Source organism: Felis catus, chromosome B4 (genome assembly GCF_018350175.1).
Source record: "Felis catus isolate Fca126 chromosome B4, F.catus_Fca126_mat1.0, whole genome shotgun sequence".
NCBI classification, from domain to species: domain Eukaryota; kingdom Metazoa; phylum Chordata; class Mammalia; order Carnivora; family Felidae; genus Felis; species Felis catus.
In genome coordinates this window covers 132,317,523-132,339,237 of record NC_058374.1, presented here as the reverse complement: position 1 = coordinate 132,339,237, position 21,715 = coordinate 132,317,523, and the positions used below count along the sequence as shown (strand labels likewise).

General features: G+C 57.2%; 2 protein-coding genes across 7 annotated transcripts in view; one reads left to right on the top strand and one right to left on the bottom strand.

The window, feature by feature from the left end:
* Window positions 1–949: 949 nt before the first annotated feature.
* SUN2 (Sad1 and UNC84 domain containing 2) lies at window positions 950–20,413 on the top strand. 4 transcript variants are annotated; one of them, XM_023257686.2, is made up of 18 exons: window positions 950–1,088; window positions 4,057–4,215; window positions 5,099–5,289; window positions 5,644–5,781; window positions 6,363–6,458; window positions 6,866–6,959; window positions 8,172–8,242; window positions 10,476–10,591; window positions 12,985–13,242; window positions 13,652–13,729; window positions 14,199–14,242; window positions 14,806–14,971; window positions 15,311–15,532; window positions 15,861–15,945; window positions 16,328–16,443; window positions 16,600–16,767; window positions 17,087–17,179; window positions 18,676–20,413. In XM_023257686.2, exons 2-18 carry the CDS (start codon window positions 4,094–4,096, stop codon window positions 18,787–18,789), a joined length of 2,172 nt encoding a protein of 723 aa, XP_023113454.1. In that variant the 5' UTR covers window positions 950–1,088; window positions 4,057–4,093; the 3' UTR covers window positions 18,790–20,413. The 4 variants fall into 4 exon arrangements, with proteins under 4 accessions (XP_023113454.1, XP_019691147.2, XP_011282527.2 ...); XM_019835588.3 differs by lacking the exon at window positions 950–1,088 and adding an exon at window positions 2,365–3,510 and having other exon boundaries at window positions 15,864–15,945; XM_011284225.3 differs by lacking the exon at window positions 950–1,088 and adding an exon at window positions 2,367–3,510 and having other exon boundaries at window positions 12,988–13,242.
* GTPBP1 (GTP binding protein 1) overlaps window positions 9,147–21,715 on the bottom strand; it is a 37,403-nt gene continuing 24,834 nt past the window's right edge. For all 3 annotated transcript variants that reach the window (XM_019835589.3, XM_019835590.3, XM_019835591.3), the window contains exon 12: window positions 9,147–10,783. In XM_019835589.3, coding sequence (XP_019691148.2) covers window positions 10,676–10,783 — 108 coding nt within the window. In that variant the 3' untranslated portion in view covers window positions 9,147–10,675. The remainder of the gene's footprint in view (window positions 10,784–21,715) is intronic.

Genomic DNA, 21,715 nt, shown 5'->3' with positions numbered 1-21,715 from the left:
TTTCTCAGTACCAAATGTAGCAAACTCCCCCCTTTCTGCAGTGAAACTTGGAGGCCCTGGGGGCAGACGGGGAAATGCCAGAGCCTCCTTGCCCTGTCTGGAATCCCAAAATCAACTCTTAAGCAGACAAAGCCGACTTGGATGTGAGGAGAATCTCCTAATCTCACTTTTGCCTCCTTCTGGCTGTGACTTGAAGCAAATCACTTAAAACCTCTATGAACCTGTTTCCTTACCTCTAAAATGGGTGTGGAAATGCCTGGCTAAAAGGACAATTACGCATGCGCCAGGCGTTTAGCATCCCTTCAACAATAGTTGGCTAGTCCGCTGAGGACTAACAACTAGCTACCCTTCCAGGTGGGCCTTAGGCCAAGGGTCTTCTACTTTTCCTGCTCCCCACTCGGTGGGGGGTTAGTGGGGAGCCGTCCTCAGAGAGGCTGTGCCTCCCCAATCACCCGATGCCTTTAAAGCCCTGGCATCCCGCGTGTGGAGTCCGTTTGCGGAGCGCGGGGACGCCACGGCCGGAAGGCCACGGGTGGGGTGAGGCGCACGAGGCGGTGCTCGGAGCGGGATCAGGTGTTTTGAGCCACCAGACCTGGAGTCAAGTGCGCAGTCAGGCCCGGCCGAGCCCCAACTTGCGGGCTCCAGCTGCGTGCTCCCGGGGCTCGGCACCGCCCCCCGCGCCTCCCACGCGCGGACTCCAGGCAAGGCTCGCCGGGCCCCCGGGGCCCACGCGGCGGGCGGAGCGAACTGGGGCCTTTGTGTTCAAACAGCCCAATGGGCGGTGGCAGTGGGCGGTGACGCGGGCGGGGCCCGGCCAATGGGCGGCGGCCTGTCAGCGTTGATTGGCAGACGCACACATACACACTCGGCCACGCGCGCGCCGGCCGGCCCCACTCGCGCAGCGCGGTTCTGCGCGGGTCTCATTGTCTGCTGCGCCCTCCGGCCCGCTGGCCTCGTCCCGCGCCGCGCGCCCCGGGTCCCCGCGCCTAGCGCCACTCGCAGGATTCGGACGCGGGAAGGGGGCGCGCCCAGGCGGCGCAGCGGGCCTCGGACGCCCCCGGCCCCGCACGGAGCAGCCGCGGCAGCAGGTAACAGCCGGCGGTAGGCCTCTGGCGGGCGGACGTGCGGGGCAAGGGTGGTAGGCGGGGTAGGCCGGCCTTTCCCGCCTCCCCGCGGGCCCCGGCCGGACCCCGGGGTCACCGTCGGGCCGCCCCAGCCAGGGCCGAGCTGCCCAGGCCTGGTTCTTCCTCTCCCGGCCAAGCCGGGCCGGGCTCCAGCCCCGCCTGGCGCACGCCCCTGGGCCGGTCGGGAAGGGCCAGCGCCGTGCCGGGGCCAGCCGCCCTGACTCATCTCCGCAGCCCGCCCCCCGTCCCCGGGGCCGGCCGCCCACTGGTCAGCCCGGAGGGCGGATGTCTCCAGGCGGGACTTCCCCGGGGCAGAACCTCCCCGAGAGGAGGGGAGCGAGAACCGGGCTACCTCAAACCGGCCCAGGGCAGTGCCTGTGTTTTCGTGCCAGGCAGGCAGTTTCCAGGGACAGGCAGTTCTCTGCCCTCTGCCTGTCAGACTCCGGGAATAGGAGGGAGGCCCATTTTGTTCAGTTCTTAAAAAAAGAAACCAAACAAATAGGAGGCGGGAGTGTGACTTAGTGCAGAGCCGCAGGGAAGGCGCGTGGTTAGTTTAAAAAAAAAAAAAAAAAAAATCTCTGCAGGTTCAGCCCGTGGGGAAAATGAAGGGAGAAGGGAGTTAGCCCCTGGAGCGTTTTACAGGTCCCACGAGGGAAAGTAGTGTGAAAACGTCCCGTGGAAGTCGCCGGAGATCTGAGTTTGCAGATTGGGTGGACACTGCCATATAAGTTTGCCGAGGGGGGTGTGGGGAAAGGTGGAGTTGAGAAAAGGGATGTGGTTCAGCACAGAAGTGGGGAGGGATGTTTTGTTTGAGGGTTTTCTTAACTGTGTGTGTGTGTGTGTGTGTGTGTGTGTGTGTGTGTGTGTGTGTTTGTGAGTTGGTGAGGGTGGGGTCTATTCAGATACGCAAAAGATTCGAGCTCCTAGAGATTCATTTCTTGTTTTGTTTTGGAAGATTCAAGCCCTGACCTTTCTCATTTTCTGAAAGCGGACTCAGTTGCAAACTATTTTTTTTTTTTTTTGATACTAGGACTACAGGAAAGACTAAGAAGCCTCTGGGGGCAGGGTGGAGGAGGGTGCTGACTTCTGATGGTTTCAGCCCCCCCACCTCCCCACGCCCCCCCCACCTCCCCTCCCCACCCCACCCCTTCGTCTGAATATTTATATTCTTGCCAACAGCAGCTTGAGTTGGCAGAAACGTTGCTTTGTTTCTGCCCCCCCCCCCACCGCCCCGGGTGAAGGCTTCGTCCACTTCAGCAGGTGGGGGTTGAGGAAGAGGAGTCTATATGGGCATCTGGAGCTTTTAGGTGGGGAGGGCAGTAGTGGGGGTGGCATTACCTTATAAGGAGAGGAATACAGAAAAGGAGCCAGGCCAGCTTCCTGCTTTGGCTACTACCGATTGGTCCGTTTACTAACACTGGCTAAAAACCCGGGGTGGGGGGGGATGCCAGGTGGGCATCCTACCTGGGCAGACGCCAGTCAGACCGAGACATGAGGCTGCTTGTTTTTCAGAAGAGGACTTCTGAATTCTCCGGCCAGACTAACCAGACCTTCTGGTTTCCATAGGCTGGAGTTGGGAAACACTAGAACCTATACCCACTGCACAACCCAGGGAACTAATAGTATAAGGAATATGAGAAATGATAAGTCACAAGCACCAGGGACTCTTGTGGGGGCCTAAGTGTAACAAAGACTTTGTAGCATGGGCAGGCAAAGGCACCATATTGCGACTCCTCACGCGGGAAATCTGAGATTTTGAATTTGGGTTTCTACATCTGAAAGGCTGATTAATCGCCCCCCCCCCCCCCCGGGTTGTCAAACACCGCCTTTTGCCACGACTCTTCACCTTGGCTTCGAGTCCTCGGTATCCGTTCCAGAGCCTTGATTTCCCACGGCACGTGGTGACTTCTTCCCTCCGGCAGGGATTGACTGTGATCCCACACGGCCGCTCCACCTCCCTGTTTTGTTAGTCTGTTGACAAATATTTGTCGTGTGACAACCCGTTCTGTGCATATTCAGGGCCGTCAAAGACTCTGGTTGGGGACACACGTTTCCTAAAGCAACTTGCAAACGTTATGGTAGAGGGGGAAAGAGCCAGGCCGTGCCACCTGTCCGATCTGAGCTCAAACCCTGCCTCTGTCATGTACAGGCTAGGGGACTGTGGGCAAGGTCACCGGTCGTCTCAGGGCCCCAGGTGCCTCCCTTGCACAGTGGCGGTAATGGTACCTCCCGTGTTCATAAGGATCAGAAATGAGTGCGAAAGAAGCCGGGCACCCAGGAGGCATTAACAAAGTATTCCGTCATCACAATTATCATCATACAGGATGCCCTGATGTTGCACTACAATGATCACTGAGGGGCTACAGCATGCGGACACCTTCAGGATGTAGGTGGGGCTCACCCCAGAAAGGTCTTCTCCGGTCAGCGTTGGGTTGGGACCCTGAGTCAACGAGTCTAGCCACAAGGGAAAGAAAGCATGTCCCCTCTAAGAGAAACAGCTGGAAGGCGCGCGCACCCAGCTCCAGGGGGAGGGCAGCGTAGTGGGATGGCCCGACTAGAGACTCTGTGTGGGCAGTAATGATCAAAGGCATTCAGTTAGCGTCTGTTGCGTGCCTCTCACGTTCCACCTGCTCTGCTACTTGCTAAAGGCTGCAGAAGGTCCGGTTCTGCCTCTCAGGCGGCTCCGTGTCAAACCGAAAGCCAGAAGAGCGTGTGGAAAGCACCGTGAGAGAGGCCACCTGGGCACTAAGTGAGCCCGAGGCAGGGCCGCCTGGCGGCAGGGTGGGTGGTGCCGGGAGATGCTCCGTACACGCCCCCTTGTCCCCACCTCTGGGGCTGTCCGTGTTGAATGCGCAGGGGGTAGGCTGTTCGCCGGGAGGAGCTGAAACGCCTGCCCCCGCCAGGCCTCACTGGTCTTCCTTTCTCTCCCAAGACTCTCTTCAGGGGGAGAGTCCCCCTTCTACCTCGTCATGTCTCGCCGAAGCCAGCGCCTCACGCGCTACTCCCAGGGCGATGATGACGGCGGCAGCAGCAGTGGAGGGAGTTCGGTGATGGGGAGCCAGAGCACCCTGTTTAAAGACAGCCCTCTCAGGTAGGGGACTGCCGTCTCACCCCCGCCTCCCGCCCCGCCCCGGCCACCCACGGATAGCGCTGACCTGCTGAGCAGAGGGCTTGGGCAGGTCGCTGCACAGCCTTGTCCTGTCGCCACCTGACTGGGCAGAGATCAGGTGCCCGTATCCAGCCGAGGGGGAGCATTCGCACCTTTGAGGATGCGAGGCCCCAGCCCTGCTGTCTCTTCTCCCCCTATTGTAAGCCAGGCTGCTGCCCTCTGGGTCAGAGAACAGGAAGTGGGGAGAGGCAGCTTCGAGAATAAGCCAGGCCAGAAACCCCGCCAGTGCGGGCTGGGTTCACAGGAGCCCTCTCTGCTCTGGACGGATGTGCCCGTCTGACCATCCTCCCCAGACCCAGGAGTACCTTCTGCAGGGCTTCAGCGGGGCCCGTAGAGGCAGCCCAGGAGAGGTCCCGGTCCGAGGAGCATGGCAAATGAGCTACAGCAGGCGCCGGCCTCATCCTGCCCCGCTTGCAGATATGAGGCCCAGATAACCGCTCACGAGGCTTTGGCTAGCCCTGGGAGGCCAGGTCGAGTTGGTCTGGGATTTCAGTGGGTGGTTGAAATTGCTACTCCCTTAGAAGCATGGCGGCGGGGTGGGGGGAGGGGGACAAAAAACTTTGGCTTTGAAGTTAGAGACCTGGATTTGAATCCTGCCTTCATCACTCACTGCTGGTGGGATCTGGAGATAACGGGGGCAGCGACTGCACCTGTGGTTAGCGCAGTCAGCAGCTGGGAGCTGTCAGTTGCCTGGCAACGAGGCTGACCCACTCACCAGAGGCGGGCAGAGCGGCTCCCTTTCCTGTTCCCGGCTGGGCTCACCTGCCTGCTCCCCTCCTCTCCCCTGCCGGCTCCCCTCCCACAGGACCTTGAAGAGGAAGTCCGGCAACACGAAGCGCCTCTCCCCAGCGCCGCAGCTGGGCCCCTCCTCCGACACGCACACGTCCTACTACAGCGAGTCGGTGGTCAGGGAGTCCTACTTTGGCAGCCCCCGGGCCGCCTCCCTTGCCAGGAGCTCCATCCTCGACGACCAGCTGCATAGCGACCCCTACTGGGGTGAGTGTCTGAAACCTGCCTCCCGAGGCTTTGCTTCCTCTGGAAATTTAAGGTCCAAACTCTCCCCCCTCCCCCGCTCCCAGTGGTTTCCTAATCCCCGCCGGGCCAGAGGAAGGGCTCCCCGTCCTCAGAAGCCCTCGGAAGAGGGGCCACAGGCCACTTCAGACAACGAGGTGGCCACGATGCTGCTCCAGGCCCGGAGACCCCTCCCCCCCGCCCCATGGACCCAGGGAGCTCAGGAGGAAGCTCAGGGCAGCTCCATCTGTCCGTCAGAAACGCTCCTCAAGGTGTCCCCATGAGGCCCTCCGGGATAGCCTCCTGCCCCAGGAGAACCCCGAGTTCTTCCCTCCTCAGGTGAGGATCTGCGGGTGAGGAGGAGGAGAGGCACGGGCGGCACCGAAAGCAGCAAACTCAACGGGCTCTCTGAGAACAAGGGCTCCGAGGACTTCCTGGGGTCCTCCTCGGGTTACTCTTCAGAGGATGACTATGCAGGTGGGTGACGCCTCAGGGATACGCACCAGCAGGTTCTGGGGCTGCTGGGGGAGGTGACGGGAAGCCCGGGGAAGGTGCCCCCCTGCCAGCCTGAGAGAGCGTGGTGTCTGGCAGGCCCCTGCGCAGACCAGCTGGGCACCCCCTGGTCATGCCACCGTGGCACCCTGAACCCAGGCCTGGGGCGGCCCCTGACATACTGTGACTGCCCTGTCCCCGTCAGTCAGAGCAGCCTGTGGTCGACTCCGTTGTGTCTGCCTTAACGGGGCGCTTCACACATAGGAGCTGCTTGACCCCTTTGGTCTAGCTCGGAACGATGGATCGAAGGATTGCTGGTGAGGAGAGGGGTGCAGACAGTAAGCTCAAGGGAAATAAAATGTCAGAAACCTCCCGTTGCGTTCCTTTGACAGACCTTTACTGACCCGCTAGGTGCCAGGCCTGGGTGACGCTCTGGGGATGCGAAGGAGAATGATACGTGGTCTCAGCTCACAGTCTAAAGGAGAAGATAAATAATAGGCAGTCTCCCTGTCTCTGGGCTCTTAAAAGGGAGGACAGACTGAGCCGTGGCCTCTCTGTCCCTGCAGGATACTCGGAGACTGACCACCGTGGTTCGGGTTCACGGTTAAGGAACGCAGCCTCTTGGGCAGCCTCTTTTTTCTGGATGGTGGTCACTTCTCCAGGTGGGTGCTGGCTACTCTGTGCACGGCTATTTCCATTCTCTACAGCAGTCCCTTCTCCCCCTTCTTCCCCTTCTCCCCCTTCTTCCCCTCCCCCCCCTTCTCCCTGTGGTTGGGCATCCCACCGAGAGACCATAGGACAAGCAGGGAGAGCTCGTCCTAGAATAAGCCCCTGGAAACCAGGAGCCAACACTCTAACACTCCCACTCGGAAGGGCAGGAGCAGCTGTGGAGCGGGATGGAGAATGTTGGCAGAGTAGGCAGGTGGGATTCGAGGACAGGTGCACCGGCAGGTCAGCATTGGGGGTAGCGGCAGGGAGGGCTGCAGGTGGAGACAGTAATGCTCTGAAACCACAAGCTGCAGGCCGCTGGCTGAGGGGGACACTCAGGCCTTGACGGTCCCTCTTCCAGGCCGGCTGTTTGGACTCCTCTACTGGTGGGTTGGCACCACCTGGTATCGCCTGACAACAGCTGCCTCCCTCCTCGATGTCTTCGTTTTAACCAGGTGAGCGAGACTCCCACCTTGACGGTGACTCAGAAAGCCCTGGGACAGAAGGGACCAATAAGGCTTCTAAACCTGTATATGTCCTTTCTGTGAAGGTTTCTTTTTCTCGAGTTTACGTGTAGTTTTAATCAGTGAGCATGGAGTAGACTATCCAGAGCCCCTCTCTGCCTGACAGATAATGGGATCGAGTCAGGTGTTGCCTTCCAAACCAGTAGCCTTTCAGGGAGAATTCTGGAATTCTGGGTTCCTGTTACTTGGCTACTTCCTGCTAGATGCCAGCCCCCATCCAGCCACGTCTGAGTCTGACAGCCTGGTCTTACTCTGGTCAGGTTTCAGGCTCTGGCCCAAAAAGTGGTGTTTCCGAGGAAAGTTCAGCTTTCCTCCTGGCCCTGGGGCAGTCTAGAACCCAGTGTTCTCTGCTGGGTGTTCAGAAGCCAGGGATAGGCGCTGCGTGATGCTGTGGGTTGATTTTCTAAGTCCCTGACCCAGCAGAGCCGGGAAAGAAGACTGAGCCAAGAGGTCAAGGTCCTCTGGACGTAATCCTGGCTGGATGATTGGCTGAGGATTATGCTGAGAAGAGGGCCAAGGGTGGATCCGTGTCACCAAAAGAAGGTTCCATATTTTTCTACAAGAAAATATGGTTGGGGCACCTGGGCGGCTCAGTCGATTAAGCATCCAGCTTCAGCTCAGGTCATGATCTCACAGTCCATGAGTTCGAGCCCCGCGTCCGGCTCTGTGCTGACAGCTCAGAGCTTGGAGCCTGCTTCGGATTCTGTGTCTCCCTCTCTCTCTGCCCCTACCCAGCTCATACTCTGTCTCTCAAAAAAAAATGAATAAATGTTAAAAAAAAATTTTTTTTTTTAAGGAAAATATTGTTTAAGGAGTTCTGTATTTTTTTCTAGAATTGCTTGCTTAGAGGACTTGTTTGTATGAAAATTTCAGGTTTTACAAAGACCCCGTGTTTTTTTTTTTTTTTTTTAATCACATCAATAAAATTCAGAGTCAGCATTGTCCCCATTATTCCGAGACTGGCAGGCAAAGCTCTAAAAGTCTCCAGTCCAGCCCTGGCAAGATGAGATGCTCCAGGGCATCCCCCTCCCAACTCTAGTTTGGCACTCAGGGAAAGCCTCTGCAGACTCCCAGCAGGGATATGGAGCCCTGGATGCTCTCTTGACACCTCTTCCTCCCCTGCTGTCCCCTCCTGTGGCCCAGGCGCTTCTCATCCGTGAAGACATTCCTGTGGTTCCTCTTGCTGCTGCTGCTTCTGACCGGCCTGACCTATGGTAAGCTTGCCCGGTGTTGCAGGGCAGGGGTAGGGCGAGCATGCCAGGCCGAAATGGAGCTGGTGAGCCAGAGGGGCAGGGCAGTGTGGGTGGGGGGCTGGCGCTGAGCGGACACGCAAAAACCAGAGGGATGGTGATCGCCTACAGGCAACGGAAGGAGGCAGGATGAGTGGAGTCAGACTGAGCCTGGGCAGCTCAGTCCCAAGCTCTCGGCCACTCCTGTCTGGCCCTCCTGGCTCCTCGTGGACCTGTGTGGCATTTGCAGGGTGTCCAGTGGGTGAGAAGGGATATGCCCCAATCCGCTGATCTTGTGTTGTTTGGGTGGCCGCACTTGACTGCCTGGCATGTCAATAGAGCATCCTTGGGGCCATCTGAGTCAGAACATGCCCTAGTACAGGAGTATTGGGGTAAAAAGCGGGGATCTTGACACTGTTAGTAGTCATTTTCCCTGCATTCCAAATCAGGGTGTAGTCTGAGTGAGTGAATTCTTGTTATGACATCAAATTCAATCTTTAGCTATCTTTAAGATCGAAACAATAAAGTTGTAAAGAGAAGTCTGCCTTTTTGTGCTAAGATATTTCATTTAAAAATTTTGTTTATTTATTTGAGATAGAAAGCATGAGTTGGGGAGGGGCAGAGAGGAGGGGGTGGGGGAAGAGAATCCCAAGTAGTCTCTGCACTGTCAGCACAGAGCCTTACAAGATGCTTGGTGGTGTTCCATTCTCTATCTTAGGACTTTCACGTGTTCTGCATAGTTGTAATCATTATTTATATATATCGTGTTCAGCTTCTAATCTGACAGTGTTGCGGTCTCACGATTCCACGTGAGTTGCCTTCATGGCCCCCAGGCTCCATTTTAATTATTGTACCAATTTATAATTAACTTATAAAGACCACGCTTTACCTGTTTTTAGAGCTGGTTTTATAGGCTTAGCATCTACTCAACTAGTATTTATTTTATTTAACAGCCAGGTAGAAAATTTTTCCAAGTGTGGACTTCCTTTTTGTTTGCTGTTACAAGAACAGCTTGTTCACGTCCAGTGGAAACTGGGCATCGCCCTTGAAGTAATAATGACCCTTTACGATCATACAGTGCTTTGTTCAGGAGTTACTCTGTTAACTTGAGCTTCACCGTGGCCTCATAGGGTTGATGGGGCCGATGTGTGTGGAGGGCCTGAAAGGCCGGCAGAGTGGGCTGCTCAGGGAGTGCATTCAGGGAGGTGTGTCCCGAGGGTCTGATGGAAAGCCTGGTGGGCGTGTGCTTCCGGTTGTACCTGCTCACGGCCAATGATTGAGTGGCAAGTGTGGTCTCCCTGGGATGGAGACCCACTGGCTGATACGGCTCGCCAGGTGCCCTCAACCCCCACCCCACACGCGTAAGCTCAGGAGTAAACACATCACAAGCAGATGGCCCCTGAAGCAAGATGCAGGCGTCTTTGTGGCTGCAGCCTTGTGTTGTCTTGGGTCAAAAGCACCTTCTTTTAGCAGGGGTCTCCTGTTTCAGGGATTCTCAACCATGGCACCTCATTAGAGTTATCTGGGGAGCTTTTAAGACTCACCTATAGAGGGATACTCCAGACCAGTGAATTCATTTCCTAGAGAGTGGGGCCAGATATTGGGTATTTTTAAGCTTCCTGGGTGATCTTTTTTTTTTTTTTTAATGTTTATTTTTGAGAGAGAGAGAGTGAGACCCTAGACAGAGCACGAGAGGGGGAGGGCAGAGAGAGAGAGGGGGACACAGAATCTGAAGCAGGCTCCAGGCTCCGAGCTGTCAGCACAGAGCCTGATGCGGGGCTCAAACCTATGAACCACGAGATCATGACCTGAGCCGAAGTCAGACGCTTAAGTGACTGAGCCACTCAGGCGCCCAAAGAGCTTCCTGGGTGATCTTGCCGGACAGTCTTGGCTGAGAGCCACCATCAGGTCCTCTGGTTCTACCTCTGGATCATCCCTAGCTTTATTAGAGCTATGTTCTCTGAGTTCTGCCATTTACAGAAAGATGGGGATTCCTGAGGAGTGTGAGAAAGCATATACTCTGGGACCGTCAGGTGGAAGTTGCTGCCTCAGAGAATGATGGGAACCTCCATCCTTCGTACCGCCTTCAGCAGCAGCCCAGCTCGCAGAATGGGACAGGCTGCTAACAACCCATGTTGATTAGGCCGCCGTCTTCAGCAGCGTGTGCCTTCTGGCTTATGGCCACGGGCCTGGCTAACCCCCTCTCTTCTGTGTACAGGTGCCTGGTATTTCTACCCCTATGGGCTGCAGACCTTCCACCCTGCGATGGTTTCCTGGTGGGCAGCGAAGGGCGGCAGCAGGCAGCATGACGTGCGGGAGTCCAGAGACTTCCAGGTGAGTGGCTTGGGGTCACGGGTCCTCACCTTGCCTCTATTTGCAGTTGATTTCTCTGCCCTTATAGCTTCCGTAGGCGGTGTCCTAGCTGGTAGACTGCCTTGTCCCCTGTCTCTGCTGTTTGGGGTACAGGCACTGGGAGAGCAGTTTGGGCTTAAATAGGACTCCAAATTGTCCCAAATCAGTTGCCATCTTAAGCACACACAAAAACAAAACAAAACAAAACAAAACAGAAGGAAAAGGAATCAGACAAATCGTTTCAGCTACTTTGTTCCTTCTCTATAGTTTCATAAATATTTCCTCAGCATCTTCTAAGAGTAAGGCGATGGGCTGGTCAGTTACCGATTACCACAAACAGATCACCCCTAAAATCAGTGCCTTAAAGCTGCAAGCATTCGACTGGCTCACGAGCCCGTGGGTGCCCTGGGTGGCTCTTCTGGTCTAAGCAGGGACGGGCTGCTGGGTCAGCAGGGGCAGGCTGGGTGCCACACGTGCTTTTCTTGTCCAGCAGGCGAGCCCCGCCTCGTTCTCTTAGCAGACGACCATGGTGCCACAAGAGCAAAATCAGGCCTCAATCCAAAACTGGCACCCTGTCCCTTCCTCCACGTTCCAGGCCGAAGTAAATCTCAAAGCCAGTCTAGACTCAAAGAGGGGGGAATAGGGGCGCCTGGGTGGCTCAGTCGGTTGAGCGTCCGACTTCGGCTCAGGTCACGATCTCACGGTTCTTGAGTTCGAGCCCCGGGTCGGGCTCTGTGCTGACGGCTCGGATCCTGGAGCCTGCTTCGGATTGTGTCTCCTTCTGTCTCTGCCCCTCCCTCACTCATGCTCTGTCTCTCAAAAATAAATAAAAACATTTAAAAAGGGGGCGGGGTAGACACCACCCCTTGATATAGCACATGCGAGGCCACACTGCAGAGGGTACAAGTACAGGGAGGACGGGAGGACAAGAGCCTTGTCTGCGCTCTGCCCGAGGCTGCCCAGGCTGTGTCCTCAAGGAGCCTGCAGTGTGGCGTGGGAGGTGACAGGGCACACATAACCCGAATGTGTGCATACATGTCATGAAGTCACCAGTGAAAAGTTTTTCATTCTTTTTCCCCTAATGACATCTGAATTTTGCTTGTATCTTGCTGAATTTAACTGGGGAACACATTTTCAACCGTTTATTTTGGCGAATATTACCTTCCCGACTGCCATGTTATCACATAACGACCTATTCTGGCATTATAACTTTCCCTTTTGGAATCGTTAGTAAGGATGTTAAGTGCAGTTCAATTTCAGGACTACCTTTTCTGTGAGGAGGAGGAGGCAAAGAACGAACACACCTATGTCGTACTTGCTTACGTTTGCATAAAGACGCTAATAAAACTAGTTGCCTGGTGTGGGAGCCGGTGGTGGCTGAGGGCCCAGGTGGCTGGGACACAGGTTAGCAGAGGACTTGTCACTCTTTGCTCTTCCTGTCCTGCAGATGTTCTGCCTATGTTAAAACACTTAAAAATCAGAAGCGACGTCTGCCCTCAGGAGGCGGCCCCGGTCTTTAATTGACAGTCGAGAGACTATAATTTCTCTTGGCAAAGGTTTTTGTTTTTAAGCCGACAAGGTTTTCAAAATCCATGGCATGCTGTCAGGTGCCACCGTCAAGTCCAAAGGACTCATTCTACCTACTCTGTGGGCCATCCAATTAGAAGAAAGAGAGCCTCTTCAAATTGTTTCGTCTTTTAGCCATAGCTCTTTTTTTTTTTTTTTTTTAAATTTAATGTTTGTTTTGAGAGAGAGAGAGAGAGAGAGAGAGAGACAGTGTGAGCAGGGGAGGGGCCGAGAGAGGGAGACACAGAATCCGAAGCAGGTTCCAGGCTCCGAGCTGTCAGCACAGAGCCCCACGTGGGGCTGGAACTCACAGCTGTGCGATCATGACCTGAGCCGAAGTCAGACGTTCAACTGACTGAGCCACCCGGGCGCCCCTAGCCATAGTTCTCTTGAACGAAGTGGGCGGCTGAACCTGCCGGCCGCTCGCTTTCCTGCATACGCACACATGTAGGAGAGGGAAGGGGGCTGGCTCCAGCCCGGGAGGCCACCCTGCCCCCTGCCGCTTCTCTGGTCCTCTTCTTGGACCTGTTCCTCCATTTGGACCCTCTTTGGAGAGGGCGCTGTGTCCCCTCCCGCCTGGCCTGCGCACCTGTCCTTGGCACCTTGTGCTGCACTCTGTCACCACGTGTCCGCATACTCGCGGTTACCCCTTTGCCCTGCTGGGGTACTCACCTCGCTGAGCACGGATGGTCCTCAGGGCCAGCGTGAGTTCACGTTTGGGTGTTCCTGGGATTCCCTTCCCTTTCTCTTCAGGAAGCACTGTTGTCCTAGGCCCCTCACCTCTATGGCTTTTCCCTCCCACCCCCTAGCTGGCTGAGCAGCGCATCTTGTCCCGGGTACACTCTCTGGAGCGGCGCCTAGAAGCTCTCGCTGCCGACTTTTCCTCCAACTGGCAGAAGGAGGCTGTGCGGCTGGAACGTCTGGAGCTGCGGCAAGGGGCCGCTGGTGGGGGAGGCCATGTAGGCCTGAGCCACGAGGACACCCTGGCACTTCTAGAAGGGCTGGTGAGCCGCCGCGAGGCTGCCCTGAAGGAGGACTTCCGTAGGGACACCGCCGCTCGGATCCAGGTCTCTGAGCGTGAGCAGAGTGGCGTGTGGGTGACACCGTGGGTGTGTGGGGTGGAGGGGTGAGGCCCTGCACACCCTGACATGAGAGGGACAGCCGTGTCACTTGGCAGTCACTCACCTTCTCTAAGCCTTCGTTCCTTCCTCTAAAACGGAGACCCTCAGGTTTCCCCGTGCACTCCCAACCCCGACTGTGGAAACAGGAGACCACAGAGTGCCTGGCACAGTAGGGGTGCAGCAGAGATCAAGGGGGTCTTGCGTGTTTGAGAAGCACTTGTGGCACAAAGGCCAGGAGCCGAAGTTCGCAGGCAGACGGGCCTGGTTCAGTCTCCAGTTCTGCCTCTTACTGGTTGTAAGTTCCCTCTGCACTTAACTCAGTAAAATCCTCAAGACGGTCCCCTGTGTCTGACAGGAAGAGCTGGTCACCCTGAGAGCAGAACATCAACAAGACTCAGAAGACCTCTTCAAGAAAATCGTCCAGGCCTCCCAGGTTGGTGGACTCAGGGGCACCTGGGGCCTCCCCAGTGGGGCCCTGATCTATAGTTCAACATCTGCTCTTGGGCTGAGGCAGCTTGGTTCTCCCAAAGGGTGCTTAGACACTAGATGCGGTGAGGGTGTCATCTCCTGACTTCTGCTGGAGCTGAACCCACGTGCACAGGAATGCTTTGCAGGGATGCCCGGGGGTGTGTTTGAGGAAGGGTCGCTTTCAAGAGGCCTGTTGTGCTGGGTATAAGATGCTGAATGAATGAGGGAATGTATGCATGCCTAAGCATGCGGATGGGGCAAGCCTCTCATGAGGACCTAGGCCAGGAGGTGGTTAATGTTTGCTGGAGCAGTCAGGAGAGCCTGGGGCAGGGCTCTGCTGGAACAGAGACTCCAGACAGAATAGATCCTGCTCTGGGAGACTGACTGCTCTGAGCCTGGCATATGTTGTATTTCTGCCTTCTTCCTGCTTACAGGAGTCTGAGGCTCGACTGCAGGAGCTGAAGTCCGAGTGGCAAAGGTAATGGGCACTGCCATCCGGCCTAGGCCTGCTCTACCCCTGACCTCTCCACCCCACACCCTGGCAGGCCTGGAGCACAGAGCCCCGGAGCAGAGTTCTGATTGTGTTCTGAACAGAGAGGGGATGGCTGAAAACTAGCTCAGGAACATCTGAAGGGCAAGAGCGGTTGGGTGGGGGAGGGGGCACCGCAAGAGAACTGGGATTTGTGGGTTCACTCGTAGACCCGCTACCTTTTCTGTACACACTCATGCAGGCTGCCTTCCGTGCCCCAGACATCCACCCGTGTGGAGGATGGAGAGGCCGAGGCAGAGTGAATTATGGCTCTGGTCTTAGGAAGGGAACAGGATAAGAATTCGCTCGTTGGGATCGGCAAGCCAATTCGAAGGCACTGGGGCTGTGTTCTACAGCCAGGGTCCCTAGGTGGAGGCCTTGCATTCGTGTGCAGGTGCTGGGCACTCACTTCTGTCGGGAGCCAACTAGGGGATCCCCTTGTGTTCCTCGGCGTGGCCTCACACCTCACCAGAGATCCAAGGCTTACTCTTTTCTCCTCTCCTTGGGAGTAGGATGACCCAAGAGTCCTTCCGAGAGAACTCCATGAAGGAGCTGGGGCGACTGGAGGGCCAGCTGGCAGGCTTGCGGCAGGAGCTGGCGGCCCTGAGCCTGAAGCAGAGCTCGGTGGCAGACCAAGTGGGCCTCTTGCCCCAGCAGCTGCAGGCGGTGAGGGATGACGTAAGTTGGAACCATCCAAGTCCCCTGCCGAACACCGTGTCCTCTGAGAGTGTCTGTCCTACGAGTCTGTACGGCAAAGAGCCTTTTGCCCTGGTGGCCTGCTAGTCCCCTGAGTCTGGACCTGGCCCAGATGTTGGCTTTCATAGACAGTTCTTCCTGTTTTGTTATCAGTAACACGGAGAGTTGGTCGTAACGCTTTCCTTCAGGTGAACTAGCGGGGTGTGCTTGGCCCTTCCCTTCCCGGCTTGTGTTCTCTTCCCGCCCCCTCCACTCCAGCCAGGAGCCACCACAGCAGCACTGTCCCTGTGAGCCTCTAAAAGACCTTCCTTCTGTCGCCAGGTGGAGTCCCGGTTCCCTGCCTGGATCAGTCAGTTCCTTCTGCGCGGCGGGGGGGCCCGCAACGGGCTCCTTCAGCAGGAAGACATGCAAGTTCAGCTGCGGGAGCTGGAGGGCAGGATCCTCGCCCACGTGGCCGAGATGCGGGGCGAGTCGGCGAGGGAGGCCGCCGCCAGCCTGGGGCTGACGCTGCAGAGGGAAGGCGTGATCGGGGTGACAGAGGAGGTGAGGACCGTGGGGCCCCGGGAACAACCCCCACCCTCACCCCCTCGTCCAGCGCCCTCCTCCCTGGGAGTCCTAGACCCGCGCAGTCGCACGCTGCCAGCTTCCCGGTACGTCCCAAGACCACGTGCGGGAGGCTCCGGTGCTTGCTTTGGGGCTGGTGGGGGCGGGGGGGGGGGTGCATCTAGGTTAAGTGGCACGTGTGGCTGGACACCAGTGTGTGGTCCAGGATAGGAGGGGGCCAGTCCGGGGGTCCCTCGCCCCCAGTAGTGGGGGCTCAAGGGTGGACGAGTCTGCTGCTCGTGGCAGCTGCCTCGGATGCCTGTTTTAGCAGGTGCAGCGCATCGTAAACCAGGCCCTGAAGCGCTACAGTGAGGACCGCATCGGGATGGTGGACTACGCTCTGGAATCAGGAGGTCTGTGTGTGCGCTCTCCCCACTTTGCAGAGCCTGGTCCTGTGCTGGCCGCCCCCCTGGCATCTGCCGGGCAGCCGTGGTGCTAGGCGGGCAGGGCTCGAGATGGGCAGAAATCACAACAAAGGCAAGCGAAGAAACTTGGAGAAGTCCGGATGAACTGAATACCATCCTTGGCCAGGGAAACTGATGCTCACAGCTGTAGTTGGGGTGAGGTTGAAGACGGCCTGGGGCATCTGCCCTCCCACCTTGAGAGAGGACATGGCCGTAGGGGTCCCCTCTCGAGTTCCCTGGGCTGGTGAGCAGCACAGGTGTCAGCGTCTCCCTCCCTCCCCTGCTGGGGTCCAGCTTTAGGTGCCCACACTGCCTGTCTTTCCTGTCTCAGGGGCGAGTGTTATCAGCACCCGATGTTCTGAGACCTATGAGACCAAGACGGCCCTCCTCAGTCTCTTCGGCATCCCCCTGTGGTACCACTCCCAGTCGCCCCGAGTCATTCTCCAGGTAGGTACCCGTGAGGGCAGCAGCAGGGGCCCCGAGCAGGTCGCCTGCATAGCTGGGTGACTCCCGTCCTGAGCCAGCAAAAGCCGTGCTCAGGGTGGGCCGTCTTTGTCACCCGCCCCGTGCTGATGGGACTTCCTTTCCTCCTCGTCCCCCCAGCCAGATGTGCACCCAGGCAACTGCTGGGCCTTCCAGGGGCCCCAGGGCTTTGCTGTGGTTCGCCTTTCTGCCCGCATCCGCCCCACTGCTGTCACCTTAGAGCATGTCCCCAAGTCCTTGTCCCCCAACAGCACCATCTCCAGTGCCCCCAAGGACTTTGCCATCTTTGTGAGTATTCTACCTTTGGGGGGTCAGAGGGGCTACGGGACCGTGAGTCTTTACTAAGGATAGAGCCAGGACCGTTATTTGGGAGGAAGGGGGCAGATCTGGGAGGGATAGCCCCAGCCTGGGAAATGGTAGCTTAGGCTGCGCTGGAATAACCCACGTCCAGTGCTCAGGCCCCTGTAGTCCTACCAAGGCTGGCGCTGATCTGCTCGGGGGCGGGGGACCCCGTGTGGGAACAGGAAGGGAGAGCATTCTTCCCCGGGTGACTGGGGCACTTGTCCCCGGGGATGGATCTTCCCTCCATCCTTTGTTCTCTTTTCAGGGATTTGATGAAGATGCGCAGCAAGAGGGGACACTTCTTGGCCAGTTCACCTACGACCAGGATGGGGAGCCCATTCAGACCTTTTATTTTCAGGTATGGGACTCTGCTCTGCCAGCGGAATGGTATATTCAGCTTCCTATCCGTTCGGCAGATGGTTTCCAGGCACTTACTCCGTGTCAGGCACCGCGGGCTCAGGTCAAGAATAGGCACAGCCCCTGCCTCCCCACAGTTCGAGGCAGGGAACAGGGACAGCTGTCCAAGTGGGACAGGAGAGGCACCACATAGACATCCACACAGGGGGGCCCATCCCGGACGGGGAGCCGGGGGCAGTTGTCAGAGGGTGCTCCTCCTAGGCCTCAGGCAGTGCCGCACGGCTAGGGCTCTGAGGGAGACTTCTGGCCTCAATCTGAACGGGCATCAGTCTCCCAGGGCCTTGTTAGAAATGCAGATTGCCAGTCTCCACCCCAGGAGCTAGGCTCCCAGATCCCGGCAGCCCCAAGAAATCAATGTTCTGACAGCCCAGTTGAATGCTGTGCCGGGGGCTTGAGAGCTACACTAGGGGTGAAGAATTGGGTGAGGTGGCAAAGGGACAGTGGTGGGAAGGGAGGCCGGAGAGGGGCAGGCCTGGCTGCCAGGCCAAAGAGTTCTGGCCCTCGGGGCTGGGGTGGGCACTGCCACGTTTTAGGCAGAGATGTGACAAGACTGTGTGCTGTAGTCAGATCATGTGACCGTGTGAACGGTGCATCCAGGGGACGAGACCGGTCAGGAAGTGGCTGCGGAGAGTGTCGGGAGTGAGGATGGAGAGGAGGTAGATACACAGTTGCAAGTGTCAGGCTGGACAGAAGTGGAGAAGGTGGAGGGGAGGACTGTCCCAGGTGCCAAGAGGCAGACTAATGCAGGAGTGGGTTTGGCCACCAAGTCTGAGGCACCTGTGGGCCAGTCCCATGCAGCCACCAGGGGACCAAAGACTGAGCCATGGGAGTGCCTGGGACGTCCGGGGGATGTGTGCTGACCGAGCCTTTAGGAGACAGTAGAGGCAAAGTGGCTGTGCGGAAGGCCAGAGGACCGGAAGGGAACGGGAAAGCGCTGTGTCTGCTGGCGTCGAACTGGGGGCCATTTGCTCCGAAAGCTCAAAAATTGTGGCTTTTGGAGCAAAGAGGACAGAGGCCTGCCAAGAACTTGAGGAAGAAAACTCTGCCTAATTCAGAGTAAAAGGGTTATTTTCCACCGTCAACATATATCAGATCCTCCGTGACCGTGATTGTGTCCCTTGACCATGATAAAGAGCTCCTGTGAATCTGTCTGGAATTAATCTGGCTGGTCCTCAGCTACAAGGCCATTTTTACGTGGCTGTGGGTCATGGCCCCTAGAGGACCTCTGAAGCCCCTGGGACTCCTTGGCCCACAAGCTGGAAACTCTGCTCCACGATCTGAAGACAGGAGCTTTGCAGTCCAGTTCGCTGTGGAGGCCTACGGGAGGGCTGGGGGAGGGGGGCATCGGACCCTGTGGGTGGCTGTCCCCCTCTCTGCCCTCCTGTCAGCGAGGTCTGAGGGCTTGGGACACTCTTAACACCTTCTTTCTCTACCCAGGACACTAAAATGGCCACATACCAGGTGGTGGAGCTTCGGATCTTGACTAACTGGGGCCACCCCGAGTACACCTGCATCTACCGCTTCCGGGTGCATGGGGAACCCACCCACTAGGCCTTCTCTGTGCTGCTGCCAGCCAGCTGGGAGGCCAGCCCCTCCCAGCACGTGCCCCCTTCTCTGGGAGTGGGAGAGCAGCACCCCTGCCCCTTCCCCACATGCTTGACCAGCGCACTGACTTCCAGGAGCAAGAACCTCTGGCCCGATGGAGACAAGAAAGAATATGCAGGGCTTTCCTAGCGCGGGGCAGCTCGAGGTAGACAGCAAGTTCCAGCGTCCCTTTTTGTGACCTCCTTGTGCCAGGCACTGGGTGTCTACTTCCCCCTCTTGGGAGGGTGTATATATGTAGCATATCATGGGGTGATCGTGAGGCAGGGGGAGAGGCAGTGAGTGGACCTATGTCGTCCCAGCAGAGGTGGGTGAAACCTGTCTGCCCCTTACCCAGGATGGGGGGCTGGCACCCAAGGAGCTGCGGTTGGTAGGCGTGTGAATGAAGCAGGTGCCAAAGCCATGGGTGGGACAAGCAAGGGCCTGGGGCAGGTGAGCTGCCCCTATCACCTGGCAGGGAAGTGACGTCCTCTAGGAGGAAGGTGCTCACAGTGCAGGCTGGGGCTGAGCCCCAGGCAGGAAGCTGCTTGTGCAGGGCAGCCGGGCTCTTCCAGAAATCTAGTGCCATCAACCTATGGCGCTTGACCCCCTAACGTCCCCCAAAGGCCTCTCTATACACTGTATGTGTTCTGGGTCAGAGTGGGCCACGGGGCTTCTCATACCCTTGAGGGTCGGGCTCCTATGAGCCTCTAAGGGAGGCTGCCTCTCTGGCTCTGAGGGGTCAGGGGGGCAGCCAGTAGGATTCCCCCTCTGCTGGGGTTAGTGCTTTCTCTCTCCCCTGATGTTGGGACCGAGGCCCACTCTGCTCCCCATTCCTGCTAGGGCATGCCTGTGCCCCAGAGCAAGCTTGCCACATTCCCCCAAGGTGCAGGGAGCCCAGACCTGCCTTTTGAGGCCATAAGCAGCTGGGGTAAGCTTAAAAGGGTGGGGAGCAGCATACTCCCCAGACTCTCGGGATGGTCCAATGAGAATGATGGTGACGTTCAGGGTGTCGTGGTGGGAAGAGGCCTGTCCGCACTGTGGGCCTTGTCCCACCGCCACCTGACTGTAAGGGGCTCAGCTACTCCCTTGAGACTCTCAGCTCTTGCTCAGATTGTTTCCTTTCCGGCTCGTTTTCTAGGGGGGGTGGGGTGCTGTCAGGGGTGTGGGCTGGGGGAAGAGAGGGCTTTGAGACCCAGCAGACTCTGCTGTATTATGTATATATTTTTCAAGGTCTGTTTTTTAACTGAAAAGCTTTGGGCTTGATTCCTAGCCCCGTTCTGTGGGGCACCGGGTGATTTCAGTTCCTTGTAACCTGGCTGCCAGGGGGGGCTGCGGTGCAGGCAGGTGCCGTAAGAACAGGGCTGAGCCCCAAATGGGCTCCAAGGGGATGGAGCTAGAAGGAAGGTGAGGCCTAAGGCCACCTGTGGGCCTTTGGCACTGGCCCCGGCTCAGCCCCCGCCCCCCACAGACAACCAGGTTCCATTTTGCGCTCTCCTGTCACAAATGCTGCACTATTGGTTCTGAATTTTTTATCTCCAGATTCTAATTTATGCCTATGCAAAAAAAATAAATAAATTATGCCCAGGATTAATAGAGTGTGTAGTTTTTCTTTTTAATCTGAAGTCTGAGCCTAAACAATGCCCCAAAGACTCATTCCTGAACTTTAGAAACCACACTTCTCCACTAAAACCTAGCTGGAACGGGGCCCGAGGCAGGCCCTGCTCTGCGATTCTGGGCTCAGGGGCTGGCAGGAGGAAGAAGGGAGGTGGCTTTACTAGGCCTCACAGACACCCCAGTGTGAAGGGGCAGCTTTCCCTGCATCTCTCAGTGCCATCTGAGCAGAAGGCAGAAGAATGTACCTGCTTCACAACCAACCACGCCTGCCTTCAGTTGCGGATCCTCCCCACGGGAACTAGGCATCTGCCCCTCGTACCTGTGCTGGGATGGAGCCCCTGCAGAGCCGCACCTACCAGCTCAGGGGAACAGGTCCTGGCCCTTCCCTGTAACTCTGTCCCCAGATCCAGTGCCTCCCGAGAAGCCGCTTGAAGGGACAGGATGGGTCCCCAACCACGCTTTCCAGTGTACCCGGTACCTGACCCAGGGCTGGTCCCCACTGCAGCTGAGAAAATAAAGGCAGGGACAAGTCAGTAGGGAGGGGCTGGGGATAAACTACAGGAGACAGTAGCAGGTGCAACGTAAATCCAGCCCTGAGGCTTCAGGCCAGTTAACTGCTCAGTCCTGTGCGCCAGGAAAGGCCGGTCCTGGGGCTCACCCCCAGCGACCACATGCTCCATTCCCCTTACTTCACTCGACACCTGCTCTGCATCTGGCGCCACTGCTCAACAAAGGGGATGTCCCCAAGCTGCACCAGTAAACGAGTGCCTGGGACTTGCCACGCACAGTCAGGGCTCCGTGCCTCTGCTTGTGTGCTTCCGGGCTGGGCGTGTGCCCTCTGCCCACCTGCCCGCGTCCAAGTCCTACTGTCTCCTCAGGGGCGCAGCCCTCACCCCGTTTTCCCCAAGGCACGCCCCGTGACCCCCAAGCTTGCATTTCCCTCTGCGCCGTGGCATATTCTGTTACCTTATTCTGTTCAGTAAGCCAGAACAGGGGTCCCAACTGAACTAAAGACACCACAAATGTTAGCTGCACGTACAGAAAGGGCAGGATTGGCCATTCGAGATGATCAGTTAACAACTTTATTCTTTATCATCTACAAAAGGGCTGGTGTTTTGTTCCAAAGTGAGAGTTGGTAGGGCTGAGACCCGTAGGGGACCTTTGGAGTCCCTGTTAATGACAGTAAAACATTGTATTCAGTCAGCCCCTGCCAGCAGGTGTGGGCCTGGCGACCACAGATCCAGACCAACCTCCTGAGTGTCTGAGGACAGAGGCCAGG